Source organism: Gopherus evgoodei, chromosome 23 (assembly GCF_007399415.2).
Source record: "Gopherus evgoodei ecotype Sinaloan lineage chromosome 23, rGopEvg1_v1.p, whole genome shotgun sequence".
Classification (NCBI taxonomy): domain Eukaryota; kingdom Metazoa; phylum Chordata; order Testudines; family Testudinidae; genus Gopherus; species Gopherus evgoodei.
In genome coordinates, this window is record NC_044344.1 from 1854940 (window position 1) to 1881092 (window position 26153).

Below are 26153 nucleotides of genomic sequence, written 5' to 3' on the forward strand. Positions count from 1 at the left end.
TATGGCAGTCCAGTTGGTGGGGGGCAGAGGGGCAGATTTACAATGAAAGGTTAGAACGAGAAATAAAAATCCAATTAAATAATAATGACAAAGTGTATTTGATTCCAAGCATTGACCATTGCCTGTCTAGCTCTGGGGCGAGCTTAGAGGAGTGCTACATAATTGTACAGCCATTACAAACTCCATTTTCAAGGCTCTGTGAAAAGTGGCTCCAGGCAGAAATTTGATGAAAAATTTCAAAAGCGAAGAGCTGTTGACTGTTTTACAAATCAGAGGGAGAACCGAGCTGGGTTCCCTGGGTCTGAAGGTCTTTTCCGCCCTCTGGAAGTCTCAGCCCTGAAACAGACTCTCAAAGCCACCTCGTGGTCCTCTTTCGAGTTCCTCCTTCAGTCTCTTCTTCGCTGTGATGCCTGGACAGCCCTGGACAATGGCTAGGCAGCTGGTTAGCTGTGACCATTGCGTTTCATGCTGACCAGTATCATCTCATGGTTTCCTTGAGCTCCCTCTGCTGTGGGAAAGGACTGCCTCTTTAATTGGATGTTTGTACAGGGCCTGGCGCAATGGAGCTCTGGCCTCCAGATGCGACCGTAATACAGATAAATATTTTAAAACGAAATTTCTGCAGGCTGGTGCCGCAGGTCATTGTGTGCCGCTGTATCAGAAGTCCAGGCTGATGATGGGAAGGTATTCTAATGTTTCTCTTTGGCCCCCCTCCCCTGTAAGCCTCTTTGGCTGGTTGGTTTGTTCAAAAAGAACTTACCCGGAATGCTCCATGGGCACAGTGCGGGGTTCGGGGGTCACTGCCGTGTCTGGTTCTGGTGATTGGGATCCTTTATTATGTGTCTTATGGCTGTGCCTAAAGACCTCCCGACCCTCCGGACCAGGGTCCCTTTGTGCTGGATGCTGTCCAGACACACAGCCTAGTTGTAGCCCTGCACCAGAGCGCTTCCAGCCTAAATAGCCACACAAAGGGGGAGAAACTCAGGCGGTGATTGGGAGAGCTGAGGACTTGAGTGCGACAAGTATCTAGGCCGGTTGACGGTTTAGGGTGGATGACGTCAGAGTGTTACCAGCAGCAGCCCTGCCGGTAAGGCACAGAATGATGCTCTGTTCTAAACGTCTGTTCCTGTACAGACACGCCTCCGAGGCTGCCTGTGTCCACTTCCACGTGCATGAACCCTGTTCCACCATAAACAGAGCACTCACCTGTGCTCTGGCTGAGAGCATGGCGGGCAGGGCCACGATGGGCCGATAGTACGCGAAAAAGCCACCATTGTAGTGCATGCTACATTGCGTAAGTGCAGCTATATGGTCCTGGCTTGTTCTGTGTGTCCTGTTGCCTGGTCACCTTTCCCCATCGCTAGGGGTGTGTTGGGGGGGGCAGGTTCTTTATTTGTTTTACATATCTGGGCCATTTTGGAAGTCTCGCCCCCAAAGCAGTTCCTTGGTGCTGGGCCATTGCCAGGCCGTGTGGTGCGAATTGCACCCTGCCCTGCAGGTAACTAAACGGTAGTATGTAAATGGGACTGATCCTCCTCTTGTTTGCACCAGTGTAAACTGGAAGTGCATTGAAGTCAATGGGGCTACACTGCTAGGACACTGGCCAAGCGGGGACTGGACGGTGTCCACGTACCTATAACACGTGCCATGTACAGGATACCTTCTTATTCCAGTAACGTTACTTGCCAAAGGTGCTAGACAAGTCAAACCAAAACCCCTCGCTGGTGCTTTGTCAGTGTACCCTGACCCCGCATGTAAATACTGAGACAGACATTGACTGGGGCAGATTTTCATCATTTGTCTCTAAACATGCACAGACAGGTTTTCACAGCCCAGGTTTAGCCCATGTGAATTTGCTTGGGGCTGCATGCAGTATAGGCAGCCTGCCCAGTGCAGTCTGCAGGCATGTCCCCTGCAATCAGTGAGGAGGGAACTGCAGGGCTGCATTGGCCCCTCGCTGGACAGTCAGAAACCCTGAGCTAAACCGCGTTCTAAATCCCCGGGTCTCTTTCAGTGTGTGCCTCATCCCTCTTCAGAGAGACTTACTGCAGTCTAGTGCGTGGGGCACTGGCCTGGGAGTCAGGAGATTTGGGTTCTGTTTTTGGCTGTGATACTGGCCTGCTGTGTGACTGTGGGCAAGTCACGTCCCCTGGCTGTGCCTCAGTTTCCCCTCCCACTCAGTCTTGTCTAATGCTCTTTGGGGAAACGACTGTCTCTTGCTGAGTGTTCACAGCTTAGCCCCTGCACTGCCTCTGAGTGCTACAGAAATAATGAATAACAATGGTAGGTAATTGAGAAGGCGCTGCAGCAAGAGATCTGCGTGCTGCTACAGGTGCAGGCCAAAGTGGTGGGAGGGAAAGGAACCTGCTTAATTTGCTCTGAATCAGTTATTTCACCGGAACGGTGAAAGAGCCACAATTTAAAATTCTTTCCTCCCTTTTAATTTCCGTCAATTATTCTTTGGCTGTAACAAATTGGACTCGGTTAGAATTTATAAATTAAACAGAGCCTGGAATAGAGGCTGAACTGATCAGGGGATTGTTTTCCATTCTTTCATGAAACATTCCTTCCCCTCCACAAAGGAAAAAAAAGGGTAGGGGGGAATGAGGAGGGGAGAGAGCCTGCCTCAGGGTGTGAAGGAGACAGAATTAGAATTTGACAGTTACCTCCTCCTCCTTCCTGACTCTGCCCCAGGTCAGGATTAGCCATGCTCCTTTCCTCTGTTGAGAAGCTAGTTACCCGCCACAAAGTTGCATTCCTCTGAGGAGACAAGTCAGATCTTTAAAAGCAGCAAAGAATCCTGTGGCACCTTATAGACTAACAGACATTTTGGAGCATGAGCTTTCGTGGGTGAATACCCACTTCCTCAGATGCAAGTCAGATCTTTGCACCAGTGGTTTGTGTGAATGCAGGGAATGAAACCACATGCTGAGGCTATCTGGGATGAAATCCCAGAGAACTCCTGGTTTACCAGGCCTGAGGCCACCTTGAAAACACAGGTACTCCAAGCCCATCCCAGGTGCAGGGAACCTGGGGTTGGTTTTAGGGATGCATTTCTAAAAGCCAATTTCCAGCTAATTAGCTCGTGGTTGAAATGGCCGTGGTTACAGATTAAGATGTGCAATCAAAAAGGGGCATTCTCGGTCAAGACCCCGTAAGGAGTTTGGAGGCTGGGAGTAAGAAAGAAGTGGGAAGAAGTGCAGGGGAGGATATGATCTTATCGGCCCTTGAGTCTCCCTCTGATCCAACAAAAAATTCCCTCATTGCCAGGCTGCGCCGCAAGGACTGTACATCCTGGCTCCAGCTCCATGACCGATGAAGTGCTAGGACGGGCGAATAAGATTCATTATTCTAGCAATGTCTGGGTTTTGGGGGGAGGAGGAGGGGTACAGAAGGCCCCTCTGGCATTCTGCAAGTGTCCTGAGATGGCGGCTGTGTCGGGACAGGAGTCGCTGGCAAAGTCCGGGCATTTCAGCAGATAAAGGGGCTGGGGTGTTTATTCCTTCTTTCTCCTTCTTCTGTCTAACCCTGTTTGCAGCCATGGCCTGGGAGTTAGCTGGGATGTCATCTGAGCTTGGTTCACTGCTTCCTCCTTGTCACATTACGTCAGTAGCAAAAGGTGCTGCCAAGCCCGGCAAAGGAATGAAATAAGAGACAATAGCTTGGTCTTGTTAGTGTCTGTTCAGGTCGGGGTGGGGGGCAGGGATGCTCCTCTCGGGGCCCACATGGGATGTAGCTAGTCAGCATAATGGCACTTTCTTGGCAAGAGAGGCACAGCCTCTCTGTCCAGGGGCTTTCCTGGCCTTCTGCTGAGCGCCTCACTGCAGCTGGATTGAATCCTCCCCACGCCCTTGTGAGGAGGGAAGTACCAGCCCCGATTTACAGCTGGGGCATCGAGACACACACAGACCCTGTGTCACCGTGGGAAAGTCCATGGGAGAGCTGGAAACGGAACCCGGGTCTCTCTGACTCCCCGTCCAGTGCCCTGGACACGAGATCAGCCTTCCTACCTGCACTAGTGCGGAAGTCAGGCCGGGGTGGTAAGCTCCCACAGGGCAGGAACAGTCCCGTACTTGCGGTGCCAAGCGCACTGGGTCCCGGGCCTTGACTGGGGTCTGGACCTTCTGTGGTCTGCAGCTTTGTATCAAAGAGGAACCCAGCCGGTCGTGTCCTCCGAGAATCCCGCTGGGCCAGGCTTTGGCAACCCTTGGAGGACATGGAGGCTGAGCAGGTCAGAGCGTGGGAGATCTGACTCTCAACGGGATATTTCTCATCCTGCTGCCTGCACAGGCCCTGGCCTTTGGGCAGAGCAGGTTAATCACATACACTGCGACTGCAATGCCCCTTGGGAGGTTGGTTCATCTCCCACCTTTTCATTTTGTTGAGTGTCCCATTCTTATGTTGCAGGATGGGGGGAACCGAAAGTCCCAATCTCCCTTAGTATCCCCGCCCCTCTAAATACACCCCATGGTCCCACTCCAGTTATTTACCCAATAAACTTGGCTCATCAGCATGTGGGATTTTCTGGAAGCCCAGCTGGTAACAAGGCATTTATTATTATTCTTATTCCCATAGCGCCTAGGAGCCCCAGTCATGAACCAGGACCTCATCATGCCAGCTGTACCCCTAGTCTGTAGGAACCCTGCAGGCTTAGAGGGGGGTGGGAGGGCAGTACAGCTTTCCCAGCACTTCAGAGCCGCCTTTCTCATGCCCCCGTGTTTGTTTAGTCTGTTCACGGAGGTGGCTAAGTACAGACCATCAGAGACCCTGACCTAAAACAACCAGCTGGCAGATAAAATAGACAGGCGGAGCGCGTCATTAAATCCAGCACCACTGCAGCCTACAGGGCCAGCCCTTGAGAGCCACCAGGGGCCTGCCAGCTCTTCTCTCCTGCTCCCCAGTGAAGCTTGACCTGGGCCTCTTGGCCAGGGGCAGAGGAAGCAGAGAATCCGTGTCAAAGCAGCCTGCGTTTGAGGCTGAGCGCTCTTTGCATCAGCTTGACAGAAGAGAGCCCCATGGCTACACTGGGCTGCTCCCGCAACTCTGGGTCACTGGCTCTGCCCTTTGGAAAACCCCCTGCAAGGGAAATGAGTGGAGACAGCACATGGGTTTGGGGCGAGACGAACACCAGTCTGCACAGCAGACCTTCCCCTGGGTTGTGATCCTCGCGTGGGGCTAGGGGACAGACATCTTGCTGTGGTTCGGGGGGGCTCTGTCATGCTAGGGTGTCGGGGAATCAAGAATTCTGATTGGGCTGCAAGGGGGAGCAGAGGATGCAAGCAAATGTCCCTGCTGACGTTCCAGTTGGGGACTGGAGCGTGTAATGCTGCTGAGAAGGGGCATGCTGGAGCGCTTGCCGCCCGTGTCACGTCGGGTTACGTTGATCGCAGGGAGCCTCCGACCCAGAAAGGGAAGAAGGGTAACAGCAAAGAAAAAGAGAGAGGGTTTAACTCATTCAGGAAATAAAGGGAGACCTGACTGCCATTAACGCCGGCCGCCACCGAGTCTTCAAAAGCCAGGAGATTTTGTAAAAAAAAATAGTCATCTGTTTGGGGTTCTTCCTTTTGCTGTCTGGATTTTGAACCTTTAGGTCACACTCGGATCACATTGGGTGAAGGAGGAGGCGTTTCTCTGCAACCACAAGAGCTAAAAACTAGAACTGGTTGGGAGTTTTCTGACAACTGTTTTTCATTGGAAAATACCTTTTTGACCCAGCCGAGACTTCCCGCGGGAACATATCAGTGTCAACTGTTTGTTTGTTTGTTTTGTTTTTTAAATTGGGGCGGGGGAGTTTGAAAATGTCCCATTTTGACACTTTGGGGAATTAAATGTTTTGATCTTTACAAAATGACTTTTTGTATAGACATTTGCCATGTTCTGTTTTAATTTTTTTTTAAATAAAAGTTTGAAATCCAAACGAAACAGTTCAGATTTATTGAAACAAAATGTTGTGATTGATGTAAGACCAAAAAAAAAATCAGGTTTTTGGTTTCTGAAAAATGTTGAGATTTGGACTTTTTGTCCCAATTCAGGAGAGGAAAAAATTTTTTTGCAGGGCAGGAAATTTGTCAAAAATAACATGACTCCAGGAGCTGGGGCTTTTAGAGAGACACTAGCTATTGTGAGACTTCTGAGAGCTAGCAACCCTGGGTGACAATCTGGCCCCATTTGGAATCAATGGCCAAACTCCCATTGACTTCAGCATGGCCAGAATTTCACCCCTTGCATTTATTTCACAGTAAATCTATGTGCTGGAGATGGCATCTTCCTATCTCCACCATAAGATACCTTCTAGGGTGATTGATTCCATTACACGCAAGGTGTGACTGCTCGCTGGTATTCTGTATGTTCTGAAATGTAACCATTAGGTTACGCATTGCCTGGCCTTATCTAAGCCAGCACCGTCCCAATTCTGCTCGAGAGCAGAATCTAGTAAAATGCCGGAAACGTACGTGAATTTGTTACCATTTGCTAGTGAAGTGGCGTGAGCTGTAATACCACATAGTGACCTGACTGAGCCCGATGGCTGGGGGAGTCCGTGGCAGGAATAGAACCCAGGAATCCGGGCTTCCTGGTTTAACCTGAGACAGATCCCAGGCAGCTCTTGCAGATTCCCACCACCTGCAGACCTCTCTTGCCTGCCAGCTGCCTGTGCTATGGGCTGCAGTTTGATTTAAGTTCATACATGGAGCCTGTTACCTGGTTTCATCCCTGTCTTCAGGACGGGGGGAATCAGAACCTCGGGATTCAAATTTCCGTTTTCCTGCTCTAGCGACGCTCCCTTCGTAGAGCTGGGAGTGGAACCCAGGAGTTCTGATGACTGCCATGCTACCCACTAGTCCTGCCATCTCCCACCGAGGTTCCACCCGCTCCTCCACATCAAAACGATCACCAATTATTCTCTTTGCGGGGAGGGGTTAAAGGCACGGTGCACAAGTGGAAGATACGGCTCATAACTCCGATTGACTCTGCCATTGGCAGCTCCATCATATCCTGAGGCTGATACATTCACTCGGATACAGAAAAGGCGCCTGCCTGTTGGAGTTTTCAAGGCATGTCCTAGGGGGAGGACAAAGCAGTGACTATATCGAAGGAAGGTGCGTGTGTGTGTGTGTGTGTTCAGGTCCCTTTAGAAAGAATTTGAGGTGCTTCTGCAGCCGCATGCCATGACAGCGTTTGGTTTGTCAACATTTGCAAGCCGCCCTGCTGCCGAGAATCTGGCCCTTCTTTAGTTACCCGAGTAGGAGCTGAGCCTTGTAAACCTGGCCATGAACTCTATTAAAACTTGGCCCTAAATACAATTTTCCCAAACCCTGTGACTGTCTGACATTGATCCCCAGCCCCCTCCGCTCTCCTCCCATCCTACTGGTGTTTCCTTTCCATCTCTCTTTAGGTTCATTTCCTTATTTTTCATAACTGTGTCCCAGGACGGGTACGGGCAGTGTAACCATTGGTCATTGTCTCTGTGCCATTTCTGAGAACATTGTTCTGTGAGATTCAGGTCATTCTCATTCTGAATTGGGAAGAATTCCTCTGTGCAATCTGTAACCCTGAGCCTGTGTGGACAGCTGGGACGGCGGCTCGGCTCAGGTCCTGCCTGCAGCTACAGTGCATGTTGGGCAGCAGGTATTTCTCGGTGGTGGGAGCGATTTACCAAAGAGCCAGCTCCTCTAAACCACATCGCATGGAGGGAGCAGGAAGAGGCTGACGGGAGGAAGAGGGGGCTGTGCAGGCTGAGAGGATGGCAGTGCCATGTGCACGTGTGTCTCTGTGTCCCTCCCCTGAATTGTGAAAGGCCGGGAATTCCTGGGGAAAGGGAACTTTTCCCATATGGAAAAACACAGGATTTGTTATTAAAACTGCCTATCATCAGAGCTTGGGGAGGAGACGTTTATTCTGCAAACTCTCCAACGTCCAAACACCGTCCAATTAGGGTAAAAGGATGCTTTGGCCAGGAGCTGTTTAGAAATCTGTCAGCTTGAAGCAATTCGTACGTGGCAAGTCCGTCCTATGAAAAGATGGCTCCTGCTTGTCCCCGCATGCCTCTTTGCTTCCCCTCTCTCTTTTCCAAGCAGCAGCAGGGAGGGACGTCCTGTGGATAAGGCACTGGACTGGGAATGCCACAGACTCCCTGTGTGACCTTTGGGCAGTCACTTGGTTTCTCTGTGCCTCAGTTCCCCAGCTGTAAAATGGGTATGGTACTTCCCTACCTTACCGGGGTGCTGAGTGGATAAATACATCCCAGGTTATGCAGTTACCATAGGAACAGGGGCCAGGTCATTTCTTTAGCTCTTCCAAAGCACCCAGTGCCCCTATAACTGCCAAGGTAAGTGGACAGATTTTTCAAAGAGCCCAGCCCCCAACGTGTCCGCTGAAAGTCTGCCCCCGAGATGGGTGCTGAGCCTTTGGAAATCGGGTTGCTCAACACCTCTCGGAAGTGTTCAGGACCTTCCAGCATTGGGCCTTAAATCAGGATCTTCCAGGGTTGGACCCCAGAGCAGCAGTGCCCTTGGTTTCTGATCATACATGGAAGGGAATGCCATAGTGAACCATGTTTATTGTGCTGAATCTTAACTTGACTCTTGTGCCCAAAATGCCCTTGCTCTCCTGGTGAGGGCTAATTGGGAACCTCTTGGAGCAACTCATGTTCCTGCTCTGTAGAGCATGTGGCGGGGCTGAAACCCAATCGGTGATAACAAGAGGGAGCAGCTGGAGGCCTAGCTAGAAACACAAATCTCCCACGGCCAAGTCACCAGCTAATCTCAGGGCTTCCCTTTTAGCTGTCGTGCTCTCTGAGTGCTTGGAACGAGTTTAAATTGCAGGTGCAATTCTGAGAATCCTGCTGCTGTCCCAAGGAGAGGTGCAGCCCCTCTGTTGTTAGAATGGTTTATTACATGTCAAGTGCCCAGAAATGTGCCAGCATGTTACAGAACAGAGAGACTGAGGTCCCTGCCCCAGAGAGCTCGCAGTGAGATAGAAGATGTAATGTGACGAGAAGGGACATGGGAAGGAGGGCGGAGAGGGTGCAGTAATAAGATTGCATCGAAATTCAGCTCAAGCATGTGCACCCCTTGGTGGGTCAGTTGGATGTCAGTGGTTTGGGGTGTTGCTGCTGGGGTCATTCTGGAGTGTGAGAGTCTTGCTGAGGGGTAGGGATGGGGGGCAGGTGTTGCTGGGTAACCAGAAAGCTCCAGAGTTGTGCCAGGGTTTTGGAGGGGATGGAAGTTCTCCTGCTTCAGGGCACAAGCCCCTGTCTCTCTATTGATGGCCAAGAAAAAACTTCCCCTGGGAGCAAGTTACCCGGTAACAGCAGGGTTTCTTGCACCTTCCTCTGAAGTAGCGCTGGGCCGAGATGGACCCTCTGGCAATTGCTAGGTGCTGTTTGGCCTCCCATTCTGTGTGTCTTCAGTAGGGTCTCCCCTAAGATCTGGTATCCTGTTCACAACCACTTCCCTCCCAGCTGCCAAGGGAATGCATGGTAGCCTGCAGGACTGAATGCAGCTGAATACCATTTTCCAGATCCCAGGTTCCCACTTCCTGGCAGTGGCTCCTAGTGGAAGGAGGTTCAGTGCAAGGACAGAGAGGGGAGATGAATCTTTCCTGCTGTCTGATGGAAACTGGGTCAGCCTTTTGCACTTCTGGATGCCTCTGTTTCCCAGCCGGCAGGGTCCTCTGGACATTTCTGTTCACTAGCCCTGGAGCCAAATGACCTTTCAAGTTCTAATCTGGGCTTGTGCGAGAGCGGAGAAGGAGAGTGCTTCACGCAGCGCAATTGATTCAAAAGACCAAGTCCTCTGTCTCACGTGCCTGAGCACAAAATTAAATCTCGTACATTTTCATCTTCCGAGCGCCCGTCTCCAGTTTCAGCTCAGCGCCCGTTAGCACTAGGTGGGAGCTAAGGTAACCGGGCGAGAACAGTCTGGGACAAGGCGTCTCCTGCCAGCCTGGCTCAGATCTCTCACGAACCCTGAGAGAGAGGAATTCGCTCTCCGGGCTGGCAGCCTTCCCCACCCCATTCCAAGGGCCAGCTTCAGCCAGGTACAATACGGCTCCTAATCCAGGCACATTCCACCCAAGTCATTTCCCCACCTCCCTTCATCTGATTCTGGGTCAGGTGAGGCAGGAAGCAAGAGCCACTTCTCGGCACTGCACTGATGGGGCCGGGCAGCGGGGAGGTAAACACAGGTACTTGCAGGCTCCTCTCCTGGGGGGCGGGATCCCTCCGGCTGTTAACGTTCCAGAGCAGTCAGGAGTCCTGGAACGCGAGCTGGTTCCCCTTCAGCCATCCAGGCATCTGTGAGGAGAGGAGAATGTTCCGGGTCTTTGCCACCCGTGCCACCCCCCCCGCCCCGTAAACCCCTATGTCCAGTGCTCTCCCGCCCAGAGACCCCCACACAGACCTCTCGCAACTGCACAGTACCCTGCACAGTGCCCCCCACAGCCCCCCCACAACTGCACAGTACCCCACACAGTGCCCCCCACAGCCCCCCCACAACTGCACAGTACCCCGCACAGACCCCCCCACTGCCCAGCACCCCCCCACAAACCCCCCACAACTGCACAGTACCACGCACAGTGCCCTCCCACAGCCCCCCCACAACTGCACAGTACCCCGCACAGACCCCCCCAGTGCCCTCCCACAGCCCCCCCACAACTGCACAGTACCTCGCACAGACCCCTCACAAACCCCCCACAACTGCACAGTACCTCGCACAGACCCCCCACTTCCCAGCACCCCCCACAACTGTACAGTACCCCACACAGCCCCCCCACTGCCCAGGCTCCCCCTACAGCCCTCCCACAAGTGCACAGTACCCCACACAGACCCCCCCCCCCACTGCCCAGGCCCCTCCCCACAGCCCCACTACAACTGCACAGTACCCCACACAGACCCCCCCCCCACTGCCCAGGCCCCTCCCCACAGCCCCACTACAACTGCACAGTACCCCACACAGACTCTCCCCACGGCCCAGGACCCCAACACACACAAACCTCCCCTGCTGCTCAGCTCCCCCTCCCCACACACCCCCCAAGACCCACTCCCCCATGCCCTGCATTCGGCCGCACTCTCACCATGTCTGCCGGGCTAAGCCGGCAGCGTGACCAGGGCTGGCCCCTCTGGAGCAGTGTGATCAGCCAGGCCGGAGCAGAAGTGGGGCCAGCCTGGGCCAGGCTCCCTCAGGACCACGTGTCTGGTGGGGCCTGCCTGAGCCCCCCCGCGCTGCCCCCTCCACTGGCCAAGGCCGGCCTGGCATCTGCACCTATCTCAGGGGGCTCAGCCCTGGGGAAGCGAGCAGGGCCCCACAGGTGGTGAGCAGCAGAGATCACTGGGAGCTGGACCCGCGCTTGGGAGCGGGGCAGACCTCTGGGACGCGACTCCTGAGAACCTGCCTGGCCCAACTGCACCCACTGTCCCCGTGGCCAGCAGCCTTGCTCAACCCGCATGGTGGAGCCTGGCAGCCACTCACACAGCAAGGCCTGGGCACTGGACTGCCCCGGGCGAGGGGCCAGACCTAACTGTGTGGATGGGTTAGACAGGTCTGTAATGGCCTTCCCATTGGCGCCGTTGTAAAGCCGCTACTCTGTTGTAGCCGACTGTGATGCTTTAGTTTCAGCATCAGGCTCTGATCTTGTAAGCAGATGGCCATGTGCCAGTCTCTACACTGGTGAGTCATCCTGGGGGGCTTCAGTGGGACCCCTGGTCTGGCAGAGTCAAGTATCTGCCTCTTGGCAGCATCTAAGCAACATGGAAGTCGTCCCATTTTACTTGCCCTGGTGCAGACACAGCTGGAGCCATATGTTATGATTATTATGTACTTACCATGCGTATCACAGCAGCGCCGAACAGCCCCAGTAACGGACCAGGACCCCTGGTGCAGATTCATACACCCCCTGCCCTGCCCAACACCCCCTAGTCCTTGCCCCAAAGAGCTGGGGTGACCAGATGTCCCAGTTTTATAGCGACAATCCCGATTTGGGAGTCTTTTTCTTATATAGGCTCCTATTACCCCCCACCCATGCATGTCTTGATTTTTCACACTTGCCGTCTGGTCGCCCTACAAGGAGCTTACAGCCCAGGTAGGTGCTTTAGACCAGTAGAGCTAACCCTAATTGGGAAGGAAAATAAACTCACCGGACTCCTTGTTGTTGTTCTGGTAAAAGGCTGTTAGGTTGCTATAACTGCCTCCACACCAGGGTCATACCAGCTGTAACTATTTTGGTAACAAACCACCTCCCCAACCCCACAGAGCTGTAGCAGGACAAAACTCTCTGTGAGCCAAGCCTAAAACTCCCTCCTTCCGAGCTGTGAAGCTGGGAGAAACATGAATGAGTGAGGTTTACATATTATAGGCAGTGCTGGCAGCAGCAATGCCTGTAGTTAAGGTTGTGTAATGGTTTCCATGGTAAGCCCCTGTTTTGTGTTGCCTCCAATGTGATTGGAGATTTTTGATGTCTCCTGAAATTACATTGCAGAATTCTTCGTCCCAAGAGGGGAGACACTTGAACTATTGCTCTATTGAGAGAGTCTCCAGCAAGAGAGATGTGGCAGATCTGCCCATGATACAACGTGATCTGTTATGGTATTAGAGAGCCAGAGGGGTGACTTCATTGTTTAAAGGGGCAGTCAAGGTGGGAGAGGTAATATCTTCTTTGCACCAGCATCTGTTGGTGAGAGAGACAAGCTTTGGAGCTTGCACAGAGCTCGTCTTCAGGTCTCAAGGGGCAGTGTCCTTTCAAAATTGTGCATGCTAGTTTTTTTCTCACTGACAGACAGACCTTTACAACATTAAAACTGCCTTTTGACCCATCGTTGTTTGTACAACAAAAACAGACTAGTCTGTGTCACTTTGACTCGTGAGTCAGTTTCTATAATAGTTGGGGGGGAAATAGACTAGTTTCAAACATAGGCTGATCCGTTTCTGTTATCTGGCATCAGCTGGTGCTGGCCTCGGGTAGAGCCAGGATACTGGACTGAAGGGATTTTGGGTCTGCTCCGGGCTGGCCTGTTCCACTTCCCATGTTCCATGTTTCCTTTCTGGGTTGAGGTCGCCAACAAGGATGCCATGTTTGGATTGCAAACACTGCAGGAAGATGGATGGTCTGGTCTTGTTGTTTTGTTTTGTTGGGTGTTTGTTTTTTTTAAATAAATCTACATCCTTTGGAATTTTCAATGGACCCTTTGGATTGCTTCCTTCTGCTGAGGTTTTTCTGCTGCATCCAGCACTGTAGCACCAGCCTCATACAAAAACCGGGGGGAGTGAGACCTGCCTGCGTTAAGGCTGAAAGCCGTTTCCTTTGGGCGTGATTTGTTTTAGGCTGGGGAAGGGGGCAGGAGGCTGGTTTGGAAGCTGTATAGACGCTGCAGAGATGGGTAGTTCTGTAAAGCAGAGGAGCTGAGGGTTCAATTCCTACCTCTGCCATAGGCGCCCTGTGGGGCCGTGGCTGGGAACTCGAGGCTGGGTTTCTCCAAAGAGCTGGTTGCACAGATAGGCACCACGGGGGAGCTGCTTGGTTCGTGACTGCTTGACATAGGAGCAGACCGCCTGTCAGACTGGGGACCCTCCCTTTGCCTGTCTTGTCAACTCCTCGGCCCGTGTACAGCGCCTGGCGCCGACCGTCTCAGCGGGGCTGGCCGGGTGCTCTCACATTGCACATCATGAATCCAAATAGCAGCTCCCAGGGCGGGCGATTTCTCAGACGCAGCCTAGGACCAAGGGGAGTCAGGCCTGTGGCTGGGGGGAATAAATCACAGGCCCCTCCAGTACCTCCCCCCTTTCCCCTCCATCCCTGGCCACCGCTAGTGGCCACTGCAGCAGCCGGCAGCCTGCGAGCAGGCAGAGGCCGCCCGAAGATGGCTGCTCCCATGTCCCAGTGAGTGTGCGGGGCTGCAGGGCTTTGTCTGCACCCAGCCCTGGCCCCGCGTCCCTGGGCCGGGAGCAGCCTGCAGGGCTCTGCCCCTCGTGCCCCGGGGAGCGGCCGCCTTGGGGCGGGGGGGGCCGTTCTGCTTTACAAGGGGGGGCTGCTTGGATTGTTGTTTTCTCTGTTTAAAAACAATCTGGGAGGTTTGCAAGCGCCCCCCCCCCTCCTATGGCAGCTTTTCAATGGTACGTATGGGGGGGCTGGCTAAGCGGGGGGGGGGGTCTGCTCTTCTCTGAGCCGTTATCCGAACCCGCTCGGAGATCCGGAGCCGGGGGGGGGGGGTAAGGATGTGTTTGCAATCTGGGCTCTGGCTGGTGTCTTGCAGGCTTGGCTGTCAGGGGAGAGGCTGATTGTCTGGAAAACACATCAGCTCACACGCCTCTCCAGCCAGGTGAAGGGGGGGCGCCCCGGAGGGGACGGGAAGGAGTCTGGGTCCTTTCCCCCCAGACACACGCACCAGCCTCCTCTGAGAAGGGACCAGGGCTCGGCATGATCTGCTCCATTCCCAGCAGTCGGGGAGCCAGCAGCCCACAGCAGACCTGGACTTCACCTGCTGCTTCTCACTGCACCTTGCCCACCCCTCCCTTCTCCGGGCGCTTTCGCTTTAGCAAGGAAATGGTTGGATGCTTTTTTACCCATGTTTTAGCCCAGGTCCCGGGGTCCCCGCACGCCCCGGGCTCTGTGCATTGGAGAGGCAAAGTCTTTGGCTGATCCTTGCCTTTGTGAGGGGCAGCTCTGAACAGAGTTTTATGACATTTTATTTTAGGATAGTCATTTTTTTTTAAAGCAACCTGCTTGATGCTCTTTGTAGCGGGTGAGAGGCTGTGGAGTCCGTTTGTTTTGGAGTTTGGGGGAGAGTAGAGAAGATGGAAGGGTTTATTGTGACCCATGATTGTTATGTGTTGTGTGTATTACGGGAGCAAGAAAGATGTGGAGAAATTGGAGAGGGTCCAGAGAAGAGCAACAAGAATGATTAAAGGTCTTGAGAACATGACCTATGAAGGAAGGCTGAAGGAATTGGGTTTGTTTAGTTTGGAAAAGAGAAGACTGAGAGGGGACATGATAGCAGTTTTCAGGTATCTAAAAGGGTGTCATCAGGAGGAGGGAGAAAACTTGTTCACCTTAGCCTCCAATGATAGAACAAGAAGCAATGGGCTTAAACTGCAGCAAGGGAGATTTAGGTTGGACATTAGGAAAAAGTTCCTAACTGTCAGGGTAGTTAAACACTGGAATAGATTGCCTAGGGAAGTTGTGGAATCTCCATCTCTGGAGATATTTAAGAGTAGGTTAGATAAATGTCTATCAGGGATGGTCTAGACAGTATTTGGTCCTGCCATGAGGGCAGGGGACTGGACTTGATGACCTCTCGAGGTCCCTTCCAGTCCTTGAATCTATGAGCACAGAGTTCTAGAGACCTTCCGGACTGTAGCAGCTCAGGTAGGGAGATACCTGGGGTTCCAGTCTTAGGGGCTCAGCTTCTCCCATTCTTCTTTCGTCACCTCTTCCTCCTCCTCCTCCAAAGCTCTGCTGACACCTGAGTGCTCCCCAGTGGGCTATGGAAGCAGGTTGATGCATCCACATCCCCTGGGCGTTCAGAGAGCCAGCCATGGCCCATGCTACCATCCCAGGGGAGGAGGCCAGGGCAGACTAGCTGGGGGAGTGGATGGGGCCAGTGCTCTGGGAGCTCAGCGAGTTTGATCGGGGTCTTTGGGATGGAGACCTATCATGAGGGCCCAAGTGTTAGCAAGGTGCGCAGCGATGCTCCCTGTTGGGAAAGCGGCTGTTAGGGGGAGCATGGGCTGTTATGGGGACTGGGAGCGTGGCTGTGGCCTAGGACCCCAGACCTTCTCTTCCTGGGCTACCGGCCCCCACTCTCCTGGGTCTTCCCTACATCCCATGCAAAAGCTCTGTCCTGCTCAGGGAAGAGGAGTTCCCTGGGGCAGGTTGGGAGAGCCTTGGTGGGGCCTCCAGGAAGCTGGAGACAGGGGATTTGGTGGAGCTTCCCCGGGCGCTGTCTGACTGGCAGTGGCCGAGGAGACGTTTAGCAAGACGCTTTTGGCTTTGACTCTTAGCCAGGCAAGGCCGCCACAGCCTCCCAGGAGGAGACATTTCTCTATCCTTCCCAGGGGAGCTGAGGGTGAGGCTCTTGGGCTTAAGCTGGGCAGGAAGGCTGCAAACTTTGCAAAAGAGCCTCCTGCTTTAGGGACGGTTTCTCCTGTGTGCTCTTGGCTGCACCAGGCAGAGGAGGGGACAGCAGCTTCCCAAAGGAACCCTGGTTCTTGGAAGATAACAGGCTGGCTACGTTAGATTTCAAAGGATACCAGCCTTCATGCTTCAGGGCACGAATACCCTGCGGTGGGCAGGAAACTCCCCACTGGGCAGGTGGGCCAAGTACTGGGTTTCTCTTTCCTTCCCCGGGAGCTTGTGATGCCGACCGCGGTTGGACTAGATGGACTCCAGCCTGGCAGATTCTTTGCTCCTGCTTTAGCACCTGATCCAAAGCTCAGTGAAGTCCGTGGAAAGACACTCCTGGCTTTCGAGGGCTTTGGATCAGGCCCTTAGTGGGGACAGTCCATGTGCCATATGCGTCTAGACACAAGGCAGGTAAATATTGTTCCTGGTACAGTTGGTGGGTGGGCAGTTGCAGGAGGCATGTGCTTGAGTGAGAGGGTTTTGAACAGGGAGGAGGAGCACCAAGGGTTAGGAACTTTCTCCCCAGCATGAGGGGCCATTAAGTAGCAGGACCTAAATTCTGCTCCGACTCCTGCCCAGAACATCCACACAGGCTCTCAGGTGGCCTTGAGGCCAGCGTGGGTAAATATGGGGCAGAACATGACAGCTCAGGTCCCTCTGCCTGCCGGAGTAGAAATGTGAAAGTTTTCTTTGGTTTGAATGTTTTTGGCCGGCTGGAATGGCCATGTGTCGAGACCTGGCTCTCGCCTGTAGCACAGGTGGACTAATAGTGCTTAGCAGGTGCACGGCTCTTCACAGACATCCTCCCAAACCCCAAAGGGAGGCAGGGAAGTACTGTTCTCATCATGCCGCACATAGGGGAAACTGAGGCAGGTTTGCTAAGTGAGGTGAGGTCACAACAGGGAGGAAGTGACACGGCCAAGATTGGAACTCAGGAACTCCTGGCTCCAGTCTGGTGCTCGTCCCACTTGCCCACACCTCTGTTCGCCCCTTCCCCATCCGCGCAGGTTCTGTTGTAGCTAACTCCGTTCCGAGTGTCCGTGCGGCTGGGTGACGCAACTCGCCTGTGCTGCAGGATGCCTCGCACCTCTCTGGCAAGCTCAGCCGTGGGCAGTCTTCCAGCCCCACAAACCTGGCTCTCTTCATTGGCAGCACAAGAGCCTGCCACTGCGCCATGCAGGCCAGCCGAGGTCACGCTGCTGACTGCTCTGAACGGCGCTGACAATCAATCTCCTTGCAGTTCAGTCCAGTTCGTACTGCCCCTCTGCTTCCCTCCTACAAGGGACTCATTTCTTTAGACAGTTGGGATGCTTTTCGGCTCCAGGCGTGTACTTCCCCTCCTTGGGGCTGGGCTGAGCTGGTGACACCTGCTTGGAGAGCGGAGACCAGTGGAATGTTACAAAGAACAGACTTGATGAGCAGGGTCATTACGGGGGGGTGAATTTAGAGTAGCCGGGGCCTTGGCACAATTGGCTGCCATTAGGAAATGCTTCTGTGCAAGGAGCCCCTAGGAGCCGTGGTGATTCGAGGGCGAGTCTGAAAACGTTGGGGGCCCTCTGTGTTTCAGGCAGGAAATGGCTGAAGAAATGTACAGGAAAGACTGGCTAGTTCTGTGTTGGTGCAGGATTTTAGAGGTCCAAGGGGAGATTCCAGTGCCCGGCCTAGTGTCTCCTGGAGTAGCCAAGGAGAAACTGAAACCCACCTGGCAGCGAGTGGGGACTGGAGCGGGGAAAGGGGGGCTGCCCAGTCCATAGCCGTGGCCAGCATGCACCATTGTGGCACAGATGCTACGTTCCATCCTGTAGGAAGTGGAGCTTTGGGATATGCCCTCTGCTGCTGGTGACTCTCCACTGCTCTCCTCTCCCGTGGGCTCCGGGTTGGAGGCAGGGCTTGCCGGTTTGATGAAAACCTCAGTTCCTTTTTCCCCTGGAGTTCCCCCTGCTTCTTCCTTTCTCTTTGTCATGAAGTCAAGTCAGCACCCAGGGAGGGGTATTCATGGGTGGGAGAACCTGCTCTCGTGGCCTTTGGCGGAATCAGCGCTAGCTACAAGGCGTCGCTTGTGAGGGTGTCAGTGGGAAATGAGACTAGACCATTGCAGAAAAGACTTCCCTTCTTGCACTTGCACTTCCTTGTACCTTTCTGGAGCTGTTTCTAAACTCCCAGCGCTCCAGAACCGAGCCGCGTCTGGGCCCTCCACAGAGGTGGGAACGAAAAGCGGTTGCTAGGGCTTAGGAGTTGCCCTTGACTTGCTCGCACATAACAACCTAGGCCAGTCGCCCAGAACTGTGACCAGCTGTAACGAGCCGATCGTCACTGCAGTGTGTGGGGTGGGCATCCTGCAAAGGCGCTGAAGCAGGGTGTGCCCATTGGGGCAGCAGAATGCTGAGGCGGGGCTGAAGGGAAGAGCAGCTGGATTGGTTGGGCTTCCAGCCGTGCTATGTTCAAGGGCTCATTTTCATGGCAATGAGAAGCAGCCATTGGGCTGCATTAGCTCATGACCTGGGGGGAGGGAGGCATTGCGTGAACTTCCTGCTCCTGGGTGAGGCTTCACAGCTAGTAGCAACACTGGGGGCGCCCATCTAGGCCAGCCCAGGGAGTTTAACCCTCGGGTTCCCTAACCTGGCTCAGAGGGGTCTAGACAATTGGTGGAACCTTTCCATGTGCTCACGCTTCTGCCATTGTTACCCTGAGCTGCGGGTGGCAGCAACCAAGGGAGCGGATGGGATGGGGGAGGCTAGTACGGATGAAGCCCTGGCAGCCTGCAGCTCGCCCTTGGGGTTGCAGCGCAAAGCATGCTCTGGGCTTGGGTATCAGTCACCCCTTTGGCTGGTGAAGGGGAGGGTCTGTCGGCCAAGGAGGACAGAAGTGTAAAGGAATCTCGCTGAGTTGTCAGCCTGTCCAATGGCGGCTGACACTCAGGTGGGCGCGCTCTGCGGTCGTTTAGTGCCGCTGTAACCCTGCGTTACAAGACAAGAATAAGTAATTAGCAAAGACAGAGGTTTGCCAGCGCCCTAATCCCTCTCCCCTTGTCTCTTTCATCTCCAGTCGAACCAGGAAAGTGGTACTAGACCTTCCTTACTAAATTAAATGTAGAGACTGCTCCTCCAAGGAAAAGTTCAGTTCATCTGTAGTGTTTGATTTCCCAGCCACAGCAATATGGTGCCTCCAGGGAAAAAGCCAGCTGGGGAAACTTCCAATTCCAATAAAAAGTGTAAGCGCTATTTCAATGAGCACTGGAAGGAAGAATTTACCTGGCTGGAGTTTGACTATGAAAGGAAACTCATGTTTTGCATAGAATGTCGCCAGGCACTGGTGAAGAATAAACACGGCAAAGCGGAGAATGCCTTTACTGTGGGCACGGATAACTTCCAGCGTCATGCCTTGCTGCGGCACGTCACCTCTGGAGCACACCGCCAGGCGCTGGCGGTTAACAGAGAGCAGCTGGCGTTTGAGGCTCGCGTCCATAACCACCAAGAGCTGCGCCCCGTGATCAAGGTGGAAGTGAACCCCGCCAAGATAGCCATCCTCACCACCGTGTACTGGATGGCTAAGGAGGAGATCCCAGACGAGAAGTGCTCCTCGCTGCTTGAGTTCCAGAAGTTCAATCTCTGCCAGGCGTTGCTGACCTCGGAGCTCAGTGACTGTTACCACCCCCACAGCGTCAAAGAGATGCAGGTGTGTGTGTGAGAGCCGGGCACTATTCGGGTGTGTTTTCTGTCCTTGTGTTTGATCACAATGGCTTTGGGCTGCCCCCCCTGCTGGCGACATGTCCACCAGTAAAGGCACCTTAATGCCCCCAGTTCAGCAAAGGGCTGACATCCATCTCCAGCAAAGCATCTGCCACCCAATTTGGGAAAAGCATCTCTGCACGCAAAAGCTCTGTGCATGTGCTTTACCTAATTGGTGGGAAAGAAGCATGTACTTACATTTTGAAAGGATTCTTGGATCGGAGCCATAAGCACATGCTCCAATCCCACTAGGCTTGTCCCCAAGTGGTTTGCTGATCCGGGGTCTAAGAGCCACCTTCCTGTCTTAAAAAGCCACTTGAAGGTGTCCACCGTATAGGTTTCAATATAACTTTATGAATCCTTAATCTTGATGCCTGGCACTTTTACTGTGCTCTGTATTCTCCTAGTGCTGTGCAGACGTTACCTAATCAGTCCTCACCAAACTCATTGGGAAGTGGTTAAGTAGTAGTATAGTTCCATTTTACTATTTGGGAAACTGAGGCACGGGCAAGTTACTGCAACTGCACAAGGCCACTTAGCTTTCAGGGCCTGCAAAAGGCCTGGGCTTATTTGGTGCATAGGTCTTGTTTGCTGGCCTCTTGCAAATGGGTGGATTCCTCCTTGGGGAATAGTGGCAGAGCTGGGACAAGAACCTATGAGTTGCTTGGGGTCACCCATTGGCTCGTCCATTAAGCCATGTGGCCTCTTGGTCCTCACTAAACCTTCACATCAAACCACTTGTAACTGGCGATCCTCCTTTGGTGCTCCCTTGGTGTGGAGGCTTAAGACAAGTTTCTCTGTATTAAAAATAGATGCAGCGTCTTGTTCGTGTCGACAGCTAATTAGGCAAGGTGGGCATTCCTAGGAGCCAGTAGGCAGTGGTAGAGTCCATCAAAGACTGGCCTTTGTTAATGAGCAGGGAGTTTTGCATTCCTTCTGGCACTCTCAGGCTTTTCATGTATATGGGGAGCCAATGGGCTTTAGAAGGAAGTGCAAAAAAGTCCATTTTTTAAACCGGAAACATTTTTTTTCCTCCCTCCTGTTTGAATGTGCCAGATTTCACAGCAAATTAATGATGAATATTTTAATGATAAAAGCTCAAGAGATCAATTAGCACCAGAGCACTGAGGGGAGGGGGGCGTGCCCTTTTTTTACCCTAACCTGGGTGATCAGGAAGATCGAGTTGAAGGCGAAGAGTTCAGAGAGGATTTTCTTAATTTTACAAATGTTTCATGCCTGTTAAAATCAAATTAATTTGTAGCGAATCTTGGCTGTTTGCCAGTCATTTAGCTAAATAAAGAACCCTATTTTACTGCAGCTAGACTAACCCACTAATTAGATTCCTCAGCCTCTAATGGTACTTGCAGCATTCAAATCAGTGGTATTTTAATGAAAAGGGCCAAATGGAATTAAGGAGAAAAAGACACCATGAAGTTTTATGACTTCTCCAGTGTGTGATTTGTTTTTAAAGCATGGGAGTAATTGATGAAATTATAACAAAATAAAAAAGCAGGTCTTAGGTGTGCTAATTATGCTCTATGAGGATGAGATTCAGGAGTCCCTATGAAGGTGGGGAGGGGAGAATCAGGAGTGCATTCTTATTTGGGATCCCACCTAAGCAGGTGCTTAATGTTAAGTATGTGCTTAGGGCTGATTGAAATCAATGGGACTTAAGCAGGAGCCTAAAGTAAAGTATCTGCGTAAGTGCTCTCCTGAATCGGCGTGTTAGCGTGAGTTCTCAATACCGTTTTATCAAAACAAGTAGCAAATTCCCTTATTTAAAAAAAGGAAAAACAATTGGGACAGAGCCTTCAGCTTCCTGTATGTTTTGTTCAGCACCAAGCACAGCGTGGCCCCGCCTAGCTGAATCCTCTGGGCATGCTCACAATATAGAGATGACTGAATAACACTGCCGAGTTTTACAATAATAGCGCGACATCACTGCCGTGGGTCTTGGGTCTGATTTACCTCTCTGACACTGGTGTGAAAGGAGACCAAGGCCTGAAGAGATAGTAGAGAAGGATACTGTCGCTTTTATTTTTTTTAAATAAAGGTTGCCTGGATGATTGTCACTGTAGTTTCCATGTGAAAGATTCTGTTCTGTTACTCCAGTGTAAATCCGAAGGGAGTCCCGCGGAGTTACTTCAAATGTAGGCCCCAGTTCAGGAAAGCTCATCTCTTCAGGGAGGGAGTTTCAGCACGTGCTTCTCTTTGCGCATGTGTTTCAGAGTAAAATTTTTAAATGCGCCCAAGTCTCACTGTCTTCCATTGACTTCTAAGTGACCTAGGAACCAAAAGGTGCCATTCTGAATGCACCAAATCCCATTTCCAAAAGTGATTTAGGCTTAGGAGCCTAAGTCTCATTGGAAGTCATCACTTAAGCCACAATTTTAAAGCAATTTAGGCACCTAACTCCCTTTAAACATCGGGATATTGGAGCAATATTTTTTTAAAAGTGCCCAAGTACCATTGATTTTCATTGACTCCTAAGTCACTTTTGAAAATGGGATTTAGGTTAAGTCATTTGGGTACATTTGAAAATTTGACCGTAAGTCTCATGGAAGGTCAATGGGACTTGTGAAGCCTGTGTCAAAATGCTTTCCTGAGTCAGGGCTGTACGCCGGGTTAAGTGAGATCAGAATCAGGACGCCTTGCAGCTTTTAGGGATATTTTTAAGCATGCTTCAAAATTCATTTTAATTTCTTTTTCCCCCCTGCCCACCCTGATGCTGCTTCGTTAACTGGCTCAGGCAGCGATCGTCAAAGTCCTTCACAACGAGGACAGGCACAAGATGAAAGCCTCGCCATTCGTTGGGCTGGTGGTGGACGAGACGGTCGACGTTCTGGAGCACAGGAACCTGGTCATGTTTACAACCACCGTCTCCCCGTGCGACGGGCAGACCTCCATCACATTCCTGGGCAGCTTTGAGCTGCCAGCTGGGGAGGCCTACACTGTGGCGGACAAAGCGGTCGAAGTGATGCACTCTTTTGGCGTTCCCACCATGAAGATCACGTGGCTCAGCTCTGACAGCTCTTCCCTGATGGCCGATAGGCTGAATGGGGTGGGGACCAAGCTGAAGTCTGTCTGTCCTCTTCTCACTGAAATGCACTGCGTGTCCCACAGGAACTCCCTGCTGCCAGCTGAGAGTGTTGTTAATATTGAATATGTCCGGAAATATGAGACCACGGTGGATGCTGTCTACCGACTCTACTCCAACTTCAAAGGGGAGAGCAACAGCCTCCAGGAGCTGCAGAGTGTTCTGGATCTATGTGAGATAGACTTGGAGGGCCCCAAGACCATCCATTGGACTTCCATCTTCCCAGCTGTGGAGGCAATTGACTCCTCATGGCCTACATTGGTGCTTCTGCTGGAGAGTGAGTCGGAGAGGTCCCCTGTGGCATTTGGCCTCTGCGAAGAGCTCAAGAAGTTCCAATTTGTGGCTTTCACAAAGATCCTCCTGGATGTCCTCCCCATCTTCCAGAAGCTGAGTCGGTTCTTCCAGATTGAGGATTTCGATCTCTCCATCCTGAAACCCATTGTCTCTGCCACCGCCACCACCCTGCAGGCCCAGAAGACCACGAGCGGCCAGAACTTCCAGGAGTTCCTCAACGAGATGAATGAGCATCCCCGAGAGGACCGGGAAGACGAGAGCCGTTTCTACTACAAAGGGGTGGAGCTCGCCAGCTGCTCCAAAGTGCACCTGAAGAACTTTGAGCACTTGAAGGAGACCTACCTCGAGAGTGTGCGGGGCAACTTGCTGGATAGGTTCCCTAGCCACATGCTTGAGGCTGTCAACTCCTTCTCCACCATCTTTAACCCCAAGTGCTACCCCCCAGTCTTTGGATGATATCGGCAGCTATGGCATCACCGAACTCAACTTCCTCTTGCAGGCTTATTCCCGGGTGGTGGTGAGTGAAAGGGCGCTGAACGATTTCCCCCTTTTCAAACGGATAGTGTTCAGTCTCGGCCAGTTATCCTTCAAGGATCTGTGTGTCAAGCTGGTTTACAGCCATTCCGAAATGCACGAGCTCTTCCCGGACTTTGCTGTCCTGGCTGCCATTGCTCTGGCCTTGCCTCTTGGCTCGGTGCTCTATGAGAAGATCAACCGGGGCCGGGAACTCATGAAACGCAGCCAGTGGCGCTACGCGAAGGACTCCGGCCTGTCCAACTTCATGAAGATCGCCATAGACGGGCCCACCATTAACGAGTTTGACTTTGCGTTAGCCATTGAGTATTACGAAAGTCTGAGAGAATCCGATTTCATCATGGCACAGGTTCAATAAGATGAAAACCAAGCCACCTTTTGGGGTGATCAACTGTGAAAATATGAAATATTTTTTACTCCAAGATAACGTTACCCTGCTGATAGGGTGTGAGGCCTTACATTTAAGCAAGAATATCTAAGGGTTGAGTTTTGTTTTGTTCTCATTATTATGATTTTCCCTTTGCTCTATCACTCTCATCTCTTTCATCAGTTTTGATCAGCCAGCCCCACGAACACGCTCCAGAATCTAGGGCTAAATGTGAAATGTTGCTGGAGCGCTCTGTTCAGCGGTCGGAGTTTTCGAGCAAGTCCTATTGTGAAGCAGGACAAGGGAGATTTTTCTTAAATTCATTTCGGTCCTGCTATCTCAAAAAAAATTTGATAGAATTGGCTGAAATGTTTAATATCCATTTTTCCTGCTGGTTTTAGCTACACTATTAAATTTCAAATTGTGTTTAGATTCACTTTATCTTTCCTTCAAAAAAAAAAAAATCTCATATCTTGAGCTCAAACATAACGTTGCTTACACACACCATTCCTGGCAGCTTTCTCTTGATGTTCTGTTCTGCAAAAACATATCCAGTTTTTTCTCTTTGGAACCTAGAGAATGAACACTGAAGAGACGGCATATCTTTCTAGCTCTGTCACACAACTCCTCGTGCCTAGCAGTGTCTTGTTAAAATTCCTTGCACATAGCACAAAATATTGTTAATGTTGGAATCAACTCATGATCCTTCCACATTCAAGTAATTTGGAGAGCGATATTGTAATCACCAAGGAAATAGTAACTTTTAAATGCATCCTAGTGTATATATGTTTGTGTATATATATAAATTTATATAAATATAGATATATATTAAATAAATATATCTTAACTTTCCTAGTGTTAAAATACAAAGATATCTAAAAGGACGTTTTGTTTTGTTTTGTTTTTTGTTTTGTTTTTGCAATGACAGAATAAATTATATACAGGGGTCCAACAAAGTAATAAACAGTGAATTCCTGGTCTTTTCAGAACAGCACATTGCCCCTAACCTTTCTGTTGCAGTCTAAGCCTTCTGCAATCTTACAACCAAAGAAAATGGCCTGTAACATCTACCTTACAGAGAAACTTGAGTTTTGTTTATTGATTTTTTTTTTTTTTTTTAACATTCCCTTACCTTGGAGTGAGTGATCCCGGGACAGTGGAGGGTAAGACGGCTCCTCTATCTGTAGGGGGTCAGTACACAGCCGTTTAACCTTTGTCACCTTGTCCAGATAGAGTCTGCATTGCATGGCATGTGTCCTCTTTGTTAATAACACAGGCTTATGTTTGTTTTTACCTTATCTTACTTGTGGTGTTTTTCTTAGTTTGGGGGAGGGAAGGGGGAGAAGACCCTTATTACTGGTTTTATTTGCAATAAAGTCAAAACATTCGACTAAAGTATCATGTCATTTTAATGCTTGTGCACAGCTGTGCTCGTCTAGCAAAGGGTTTGGGCAAGATTAGCTGTACTAGGTGGTCAGAAACCCCCCAAGTCTCCAGGTTCCCATGCTGAGCAGCGCTGTCCCTGTTACCAGCAGGCAGAACCAAGCCTCTTGTGCTTTCCCGGCAGCCATCACATTGTCCTCGTTTCATGCATGTTTTCCCATTAAGGATCCAGAGCCCAGTGAAGACAGTGGGAGTCTATCCATTGACTTCTACAGTAGACTTTGGATCAGGCCTGAGTTCCCAGTGTTAGTAGGTGATGCCTGATGCTTCCCCAGTGTTATTCCTGGGGATCCAGATCTGAAATTGTCCCTGTGAGCGTCTCTCCTTCACCGTCCTGTGCTTGTTTTCAGTGGGGTGTTTCTCCTCCAGCAGCTCGGGGGCTATAGTGGAGCACTTTGCATTTGTCTTTGATAAACTTCATCCTGTTTACTTCAGACTATTTCTCCAATTTGTCCAGATCATTTTGAATTATGACCCAGTCCTCCAAAGCAGTTGCAATCCCTCCCAGTTTGGTATCATCTGCAAACGTAATAAGCGTCCTTTCTATGCCAATATCTAAGTCATCGATGAAGATATT

At 51.5% G+C, this 26153-nt stretch overlaps 2 protein-coding genes across 5 annotated transcripts in view; both read left to right on the plus strand.

Annotated features, from left to right (window-relative positions):
* The window catches only part of ZNF385C (zinc finger protein 385C), a 153612-nt gene that overhangs the window by 81388 nt on the left and 46071 nt on the right, over positions 1-26153 (plus strand). The window contains exon 1 of one of the 4 annotated variants that reach the window (XM_030541401.1): positions 13844-13872. The exons of the other annotated variants lie outside the window; for them this stretch is intronic. The gene's annotated coding sequence lies outside the window, so the exon portion shown is untranslated. Of the gene's footprint in view, positions 1-13843; positions 13873-26153 lie in introns of those variants that run through there. 4 annotated transcript variants of the gene reach the window in all.
* On the plus strand, positions 14024-25473 carry C23H17orf113 (chromosome 23 C17orf113 homolog). The gene is given in 4 exon segments (XM_030541396.1): positions 14024-14105; positions 19159-19788; positions 22591-23670; positions 23672-25473. Coding segments are annotated over 3 exon segments (2052 nt in total). The 5' UTR covers positions 14024-14105; positions 19159-19269; the 3' UTR covers positions 24125-25473.